This window comes from Nannobrachium achirus, assembly GCF_963921795.1.
Source record: "Nannobrachium achirus genome assembly, chromosome: 16".
Lineage (NCBI taxonomy): Eukaryota > Metazoa > Chordata > Actinopteri > Myctophiformes > Myctophidae > Nannobrachium > Nannobrachium achirus.
This window is the reverse complement of record NC_137823.1, coordinates 32132319-32141527: the sequence shown is the minus strand read 5'-3', so window position 1 is coordinate 32141527 and position 9209 is coordinate 32132319. Positions and strand designations below refer to the sequence as shown.

Sequence of the window (9209 nt, the reverse complement as noted above, 5' to 3'; positions counted from 1 at the left end):
GTCAACTGACAACTTTCACCCAGCAGACAGTTAGGAGGCTACTTCTTTAGATAACAATATTTTTCATCTGGTATCCGCGGAGCTTGATGACGTTATTAGACGTTCTAGCGATGAGTTTGGGTGGTGCGCAGACGCTCCTGTAAGGAACCAGTAAGAAGAAAAGAATGCTACCATGCAGGTGGAGAGCCTGCATGGATGCTGCTGTGACGGAGGTAAACTTCCTCCGCTCCGTTTTTCTGTTCGCTTCAGCAGCTCCTCTCTCATCAAGAAGAGTTGTTTTCACCATGACCTGATGAGCATCTTCTCGTTGTTTAATTGTTTCTCTCCTCCACGAAGAAGCGCATTTACGGCGGACGACAGCCCTGTGCGTAATCTTCATGAGATCATCATCATGTCACAGGGCCCCTCACAGCACGGTGACAGCAGCAGCGACAGCCCTGCACCATAAATAATGGCATGTAGAAGCGGCTGTGTCTGCGGTGTCGTCGGGCCACTCAACGAGGACAATGCCAGGTTCCTGCTGCTGGCTCTGTTCATCATCACCTACCTGCTGTGCGGCGCCGCGGTCTTCTCGGCTCTGGAGCAGCCCAAGGAGCATGAGGCGAAGGAGCGCTGGGCGCAGAGGTTCGAGCTCTTCAGCCAGAAGTACAACCTGAGCGCCAGGGAGCTCAACAACTTCCTCAGGAGCTATGAGGAGGCGAACGTCGCCGGGATCCGCGTGGACACCATCAGACCTCGCTGGGACTTCCCCGGAGCCTTCTACTTCGTGGGAACCGTGGTTTCCACCATTGGTGAGAGGAGAGAGATGGCACCACGTCTATTTGTATTTGTATTTGTTTTCTTTACACCGTTTGATTTAAGGAATCACATTAACCTTCGGCTTCAGTGCTGTCCAGATTTTTTTTAATCGCAATTAATCGCATGATTTGTGTAGATAATTGCATAATAAAAATCGCATAATAAAAACATATTTTGTTTTGGCTCAAACTTGAATAATAAGTGTTGGATGCATCCAAAGGTATTATATAAGCTATACTAGCATATAGCCTACTTTTATTATGTTTCCACTATCCAATAAGGCTGCATGATATTAGGAAAGCATGTTGTTTAACCTCGAAAAAGACAAAAATAAAAATAAATGCAGAATGCCCATAGTTAAACTTCAACATTAATTTCCCATCAAACTGAAAGAAAGAGAACTTTAATAGCCTTAGCAAGCCTAAGAACTCAAGAGTTATTTTTTTGTCTGCGACACTGGAGTAACTTTAGTTTAATCATGCACGTTTTGTCTGGACATTTTATCTACTGCTCAGAAATAATCTTTCTTTATAATACACCCCTCTGGTCTCTGGATGATAGCTTTTCCAGAGTTTCCTGTTCATTGTGTTTCATTGATGTAACATCATTGATTAGAGTCAATGCTCTGTGGCACTGAGGTATAAAGCTGAATCCAATCAGGTCAATGTAGAAAAATGGTAAATGCAAGCAAACAGTTCCATAATATACCAAATGAAATCCATCTCTCGGGTGCTTTAAACCTACATTTTACATCCACATTTATTTGGCCAACAATAACACAACTTGAGTTTAACCTTGTGGTGGTGTACAATAGGCAGTGGTGGAAAAAGTAGGCAACTCAAATGTTTTACTTCAATACTGCAATGTAGAAATACTCTGTTACAAGTAAAAGTCTGGAATTCAAAATGTACTTGAGTAAAAGTATGAAAGTATTGGCATCAAAATATACTTAAAACAACAAAAGTAAAAGTACAATATATTTGAAAATAGCAGAGTAGTGAGCTTGTAGATCGGCTATTTTCAAATAGCCAAGGCATAAAATATGGCAAAAGTGGTTTAGTTATATTTTATAATATTACAAATTTACATCTGCGAAGTAACAAGTAACTACAGTTTTCAAATACATACTAGTGGAGTAAAAGTACAATATTTGGATCCGAGATGTATAGTGGAGTAGAAGTAAAGGTATTGGAAATTGGAAATACTCAAGTAAAGTACAAATGCCTCAAAATTGTACTTAAGTAAATGTACTTAGTTACTTTACACCACTGACAATAGGTTATATTTATCTTACTCAACAGGTCAACCGGCCCATCAAAGACTGTAAAAATACAGTCCACTATACACTTGTTGTCATTGTTCTGTGGACAGAAATCCATCTCAATTAGTGCCCGGAGAGCCTATTATTATGGTCACAATCACATCCTCTCTAGCCTCACCCAGGCTTCTATTTTCATTCCTCTCCAGATAAGTCTGTTTTACTTGGTCTTAAAGAGCCATATTTGAGGATTATGCTTTTATTACGACACAAGCTAGCACTTATCTTTGCTTTTCTGTAGCTCAGCAACGGTGCAGCCAGTGTCGAATAATTTATAGCTGCTGCCTACACCTGTCAGTGTTGTATGCACACAGCCGATATCTGCATAATAATACCCCACATAAATACGTGGGATTCTTAATTCTTAAGAGTAGCCATGTTCCAATGCAGGTTTCAGTAAACATCATCTCACCAACGACTTTAACCCATTTAGAACGGGTACACATTTTGTGTATCATTATTTTATGCTTTAACTATTGAAAAATAGAAGATATACAAGCTCACAGCGTGGCACCGAGTGCCGCGCTGCGAGCTTCGGTGCCGCGCTGCGATCTGCTATTTTTTTTAAATCGTGAAAATTTGAATTTTGACCCGATTCTATAAGTGTCTTTTGAATCCTTCTAAGATTTTTTTTTTAAATTGTCAAAGAAAAGGTCCTTTTCACTTCAACTGGAGCTCAGTTATAGTCTGTTCTTGACAGACTACTATGTCAGTGGTTCTCAAACTTTTTCATGTGAAGGACCCCCAAAATGATATGTATTTGGCCACGGACCCCCATCTCAAAATATTTCGTTCCAGGGACCCCCCAGAAGCAAAATTTAAGTTACAAACGTTCGCTTTAAAAATACATATATACAAAGATTTGCACACATTTTCACGACTTTTTCAAAAATAGCAGATCTACAAGCTCGCAGCGCGGCACTCGGTGCCGCGCTGTGAGCTTGTATATCTGCTATTTTTCACTGGTTAAAGTGGCCTAAATGGGTTCAAAGAAGATTATGATGTGGGAACAGACAGTATACGTGTTCTTGAGAAGAGAGGGAGACCAGGCATGTGCACGCATCGACATCAACGGGGGCTTGAGCCTCAGTCCTTTTACCCGTCTGTAAAAAGTGTTCTCTCCAGACCATGAATGCAGTTTTTACTATGGTGAAGGAAATGCAAATGACCTCTTTCCATGCCATACCTGATTAACCTGAAGGCGGCATTCAAGAGAATTGCCTTGTCCAAACTCTCCTGAACTTGAATGCGGCATCTTATGTTGAAAGAATTGCCCTCTCTGTGTAGAAATCCATGACGTATGCCACATCTTCAGTATTGATTATGCTTAGTTCAGTGTGGTATCAAGCACCAAAAATAGCCGACCTCCAAGCTTGCGTTGTGAGCTTGGAGGTCGGCTATTTTCTATATTTTCACCTCTTTTCGAAATGTCAGCCCCTGCCTCTCTAACATTCTTTGCACGTACCTGAGGGAGACAGAGACAGAGAGAGGGTTCAGGTGGGGAGCGTAATCAGGTATTGAATGACGGATGAAAAGAAGAGATTTATTTTTTTGCTTGGAGCTGGTGGAATATCAATATGGTATATGGCAGGTCTTCGTGATAACCTCCTCCTTACCACAATATGATGGAGTGAATGCTGAAAACTACAGTGCATGAACTGAGGACTAAGGTGCCTTCAGCTGTTGTACTCTGACCTGAAAACAATGCCTGCGAGAATCAATAAAAGTGGGCATTTGGGTGGGATGAGTCAATCTGCAGCTGCAACCATTGATGCTGAAAAACATTTAAATATTTAGTGAGTGTTTCTGCCTTCAAGTCTGTAAAGCTTACCCCGTGATTGTTTTAAAAAGTACACAAAAATAATCTATGAGCCTATAGCAAAAGCTATTGCAAAACGATGAAAGACAATTCAATGAAAACATACTGTAGAACAAGACTAATCAAACCCTGTGGGAATGATGTTAGTGATTTGCTGGGCCCATGGGCTGAAAACAGAATCGGTGCGTGGTTGAGCAAGAACAATTATAGCGTTCTTGTGTGTGTGTGTGTGTGTGTGTGTGTGTGTGTGTGTGTGTGTGTGTGTGTGTGTGTGCGCGCGCGCGCGCTTGTGTGTGGGATACCATCGTCATTGGGATTTGGTGTGGGATAGTTAATTATCTTAATTAATGACTGACTGAAAAAGCTCGAGTTCTACTCGTAAAGGTTACGTTTGGGCAGCTGATTCTATGAAACATCTCTCTCTGCCTCCCCCACACCCATGATGTATGCATGAGACAGCGAGTGAATGAGGGAGAGCGAGAGCACTAGAGAGGGCATCCTTTTGTGACAGTAATGCTTTCAGAATATGCTCATGCCGAAAGAGAATCTAGTGTCGAAGAGGAGCAACTATAAGTGCTACAGTCGAGAAATCTGAGTGATTTTATCTGCATGCTTTATCGTTAAACACACTAGCATTTGGTTTAATTTCCACTATAATAATACAATCATAATAATACAAAGATACAGTAAATGAGGAAGAAAAATAACCCAAATGCCATACTGGTTTTATTTAGACTAGCTCATTTGTGTACATAAAAAGCTAATGAATCCAGTTGTGACCACATGTGTACTTATTGTCAGCTAAATGCCTAAAATGTGTATTTCCTGTATCTCCTAGGGTTTGGGATGACCACTCCTGCCACCATTGGAGGTAAAGTCTTCCTCATGTTCTACGGCCTCATAGGCTGCGCTTCCACCATCCTCTTCTTCAACCTCTTCCTGGAGCGCGTCATCACCGTCATCGCCTACGTCCTCAAGTCCTGCCACGAGCGGCGACAGGGCAAGGCTGCGCTTACGCAGAACGGCGGCAGGGTCTCCGAGGGAAGTGGGGGAGGAGGCGGCCGAGGCAGAGGCGACGGCCTGGCGGGCTGGAAGCCCTCGGTCTACTGCGTGATGCTGATCCTGGGCATAGCGGCCATCTTGGTGTCCTGCTGCGCCTCGTTCATGTACTCGGCGGCCGAAGGCTGGGGCTACCTGGACTCGCTGTACTTCTGCTTCGTGGCCTTCAGCACCATCGGCTTCGGGGACATGGTGAGCAGCCAGCGGGCCAGTTACGAGGGCCAGGCCACAGCCGCCTACCGGCTGGGCAACTTCTTGTTCATCCTGACCGGCGTGTGCTGCATCTACTCCCTGTTCAACGTCATCTCTATCATCATCAAGCAGGTGCTCAACTGGTTGCTCCGGAGGCTGGAGGCGCCCTGCTGCCGCTGTTTCCCCGGGCAGGGCGGCCACCACCCGCACCGGCAGCCCCGGCGGAACATGGTGGCCCCGGGCCACCTGCGCGCGCGCCGAGACCCCTCCATCGAGACGGACGCGGTCAACGACAGCGAGACGGACACCGGGCGAAGGATGTCCGGAGAGATGATATCCATGAGGGACTTCCTGGCCGCCAACAAGGTGAGTTAATAATAACAATAATAAACGATAATCTTTATTTACAACAAGGCGCTTATACAAACAATGCATAAATGTGAAGGAAAAATAAGATCAGCAACAGAGTAAAAATCATGATAGCATGTAAAAAATATAAAGTGCACTGAGAAATAAAAACATGACGGGAGTCAAAGAATATATATTATGGGAAGGCCAATAAAAATAGGTTTTAAGAAGTGAGGCTTCAGACTTTGTCTTCCTTTGTCTTCAGACTCGACTCAGGAACAACCGTCAAGTTCCAACCTGAAGACGTCAGGCTGCACACAGGCTCGTAAGGGGTTAAGAACAGTAAGGGGCCAAGTCATGAAGTGTCCCTCTAGAATATTGCAGCACGCCTGGTCTCAACCTCCCAAAATTCTCACGTCTCCCCCTTTCAGTGTTGCCGGATGTACGATAATTATCGTATTTGTACGATAATTTGACCCTCTGTACGATGTACGATCAATAATTCCAAAAATGCCCAAATGTACGATAATTTCGGCATATCACAAAAAAAGAGCGTGAAATCACTAAATTCCCTGACTGCTGATCTGGGATCAGGTTTGGCTTCTCGAAAGAAGCCAGGAAATCAGTCAATCTGACCCTAGATCTGTACTTGGAAGCATTAAAAACACCATTCGTGTCTTTCCAGACCAGTTTTAGGCTTTTATTTGTGTAAGCTCCAGGAAGTTTCCTGCCTCCACGCAGCATATGTGATGCGTTTCTGTCACACAGGAGTCTCAAACAAGGTTGTTTCTTACACTAAAGACGCATTTTTTGGTGAAATTACTTTTTTACGCGGGTGATTTCTCTTTTTTGGCTGTGTACGGTAGTTTCATGTCAAATACGATAATTCTGAGCCTCCGGTACGATAATTCAACATTTCCCATCTGGCAACACTGCCCCCTTTTGTGTTCCCTTCATTGGCTTCTGGGTTGCTACCTAAACACAGTACAAAACATTGGTGATGGCCTACAAGGGAACCAAAGTCACTGGCTCCCCCATATACCTTCAGGACATGATCCAACCCACACAGCCCGCTCACTTAGGTCAGTTCCCTAAAATACCCTGGACCAACATACCACACATCCTGACCTAGACTCTTCTCGCTCCTGGCTCTCAAACTCCCCCTTGCTGTCAAAACTGCAGAGTACAGACTCACTCCCAAGTATTATGGAAAACCACAAAGTATGATGCTATAATTATGCAGACGACACACACATTTACATAACCATGAAAGGACTGGGTAAATGCGTTGGACAAATCAACAAGGATATGCCAGAATGTACTTCTTATTAAACAAAGTAGTTTCTTAAACTGAAGTACCGTAATTGTTTTTGGAGCCAAGGAATAATGATTCAAAGTCATTGGACAGCTTTAAACTGTAATGTTAAAAACCACAACCCAAGCCATACATCTTGGCGTAATAAAAGAGTGAGAACTGAATTTCAAGTTCAACAGCCACATTAAGACAATTACAAACAAGGATTAAAGGACTTATGTTCCAGCAGGATCTGGAAAGAATGGATCTGGGAAATGTCTACAGATGATGACTTCATCATCAGTAGACTTGACCATTATAATGTTGTCTATACAGGTCTCCCTAAACTTCAATCAGATGCCTTACTACTACTCAAGACAAAGTCCTCTCTTACTAATACCAAGATTATATCACTCCAATGTTTAGGTCTGTCCACTGGATCCCTGTCCACTACTATTGGTTTATAAATCATTGAGTCAACATGCATTTCTGATCTTGTAATTTTTTTTATATTATTTTTAAATAAAAATGTATGTGTTTCTTTGTATGCTTAATTCTCAGTGTCTTTACGTCTCAGTGGCCAATGCTTTGTGCAAACTATTGAAATGTGCTAGTTACAAAGACAGACAGACAGACAGACAGACAGACAGACAGACAGACAGGCAGGCAGGCAGGCAGGCAGGCAGGCAGGCAGGCAGTACTATCTATGTATATAGCACATTCAATGTTTCAAAGTCTCAGGGCTTTGTTTTGTGTAAAGAACTTTGAATTAACTTGTTGAAATGTGCTATATACATAAACTTGCCTTGCCTTTAATCTAATCTCTCTTTCACAGAATCACGCAGCGCTGCCAGAAACAGACAGTAATTGCTTCCTTCCTCGTCAATTAATTTCCTTTTCATCTATCCCCACGCCGCAGGTGAACCTCGCCATCATGCAGAAGCAGCTGTCGGAGATGGCCAACGGGCACCCTCGCCCGTCCAGCTCGCGACAGAACGGTTTCTCCGGAGGCGTGGGCGCCCTTGGCATCATGAACAACAGACTGGCAGAAACCAGCGAGGACAGATAAGGGCGAAGGGACTTTAGGGGTCCGTTTTAGAGTGACGCGAAGGGGACAGGACAACTATCGACACACGGACACACCGGGAGGCTTGTCAGAGCCACGGGGCTGGCCTCATCGTGGGAACATCATTTTCTCACTGCTGTTGTCAATGTCAAGAGTGAATGAATTCATCATCTTTTCCATCACATGTTGAACAGCGAGCTGTAGCAGCCCCATGGGGCTGCTATCACACCACGGCAGAATACAGACACTTGAAAGGAACATCATATAGTCTGCCGGAGTCTCACATCTGGATCAGGGCCCAACGTGCCGGAATGTTCCCCCACCGGGGACAGCAGTTTCCATGGTGACAGAACAGCCTGTTAATAGACTTGACGCGGTACTTTGTATCCAAGTAACGCCGACCGTAAAACCTTGACTCATCTCCTAAGCACTGCTGTGCCGTAACTCTGACCCCCTACTCTACCGCCTTGTCCATCACCGAGACCAAACATTGTCATTATATTCTATAACTGGCCATCCTTGGAGAGAGTCTGGCTATTCTGTCATATCCAAGAGAAGTAGTTGATAGTTTCCTGAATGTATATATTCAATTTTTGAAGGAGGTGTACTTTTTGAAAGTTATATTTTCAGGCATTCCGCCCCCATTTATTGACAGTGTTAAGGTGTTAAGGATAAGGGAACAGGGAGGAGTGATATGCAGCAATGGTCCTGGTATTTGGCTGAATGTGAGCATGCTTTCTGAACATGAACAGTACTAGAGACATATTATTTCCAACATCTTGAAAATCTCACTCTCTTTCTCTCTCTCGCTCTATCTCTCTGCATTCTGGTTCACACACACACACACACACACACACACGCATGCATGCACGCGCACACACGCACGCACACACGCACAAACAGTGGTGGCCATATTCCAGATTGAGATTTACCGAAAATATTTTTATAAATGATTTTAAGCCTGGAACCAAGTCATCCAGGCTCCTGGATCATGCCCATAAAACATTTGATTCTATGTCACTGCTGTTATAGCATGTGGACAATAAGATATTTTCAAACCTTCAGCTTCAACACTGTCTAGGTTGGGTTTCTTGGCCTGTAGCTTTAATGCAGGGACACACTTCACCATAGGCTATTTTATCAGTGTTTAGCTTGTTCCGCCCACCGACGTGTTTGTTCTATTCTGAATGCAGCAAAAGTGCAGAAAAACGGATCGAAAGGTCCATGAGAAAGAGGAAGCCGCAGCCAGGCTAGCTCCGGGCTGGCTAAGTGTGGTCGAAGATAGAAGCAAAACAGAGGGAGAAAGAGACAAAAG

The 9209-nt window shown here is 43.8% G+C and overlaps 1 protein-coding gene across 1 annotated transcript; it reads left to right on the top strand.

Moving 5' to 3' along the window:
- Positions 1–451: 451 nt before the first annotated feature.
- Positions 452–7897, top strand: kcnk13b (potassium channel, subfamily K, member 13b; the record flags this gene model as incomplete). Its single annotated transcript, XM_080745317.1, has 3 exons — positions 452–791; positions 4774–5552; positions 7748–7897. The coding sequence occupies 3 exons, from the start codon at positions 452–454 to the stop codon at positions 7895–7897; spliced, it is 1269 nt and encodes a 422-aa protein (XP_080601443.1).
- Positions 7898–9209: the final 1312 nt, after the last annotated feature.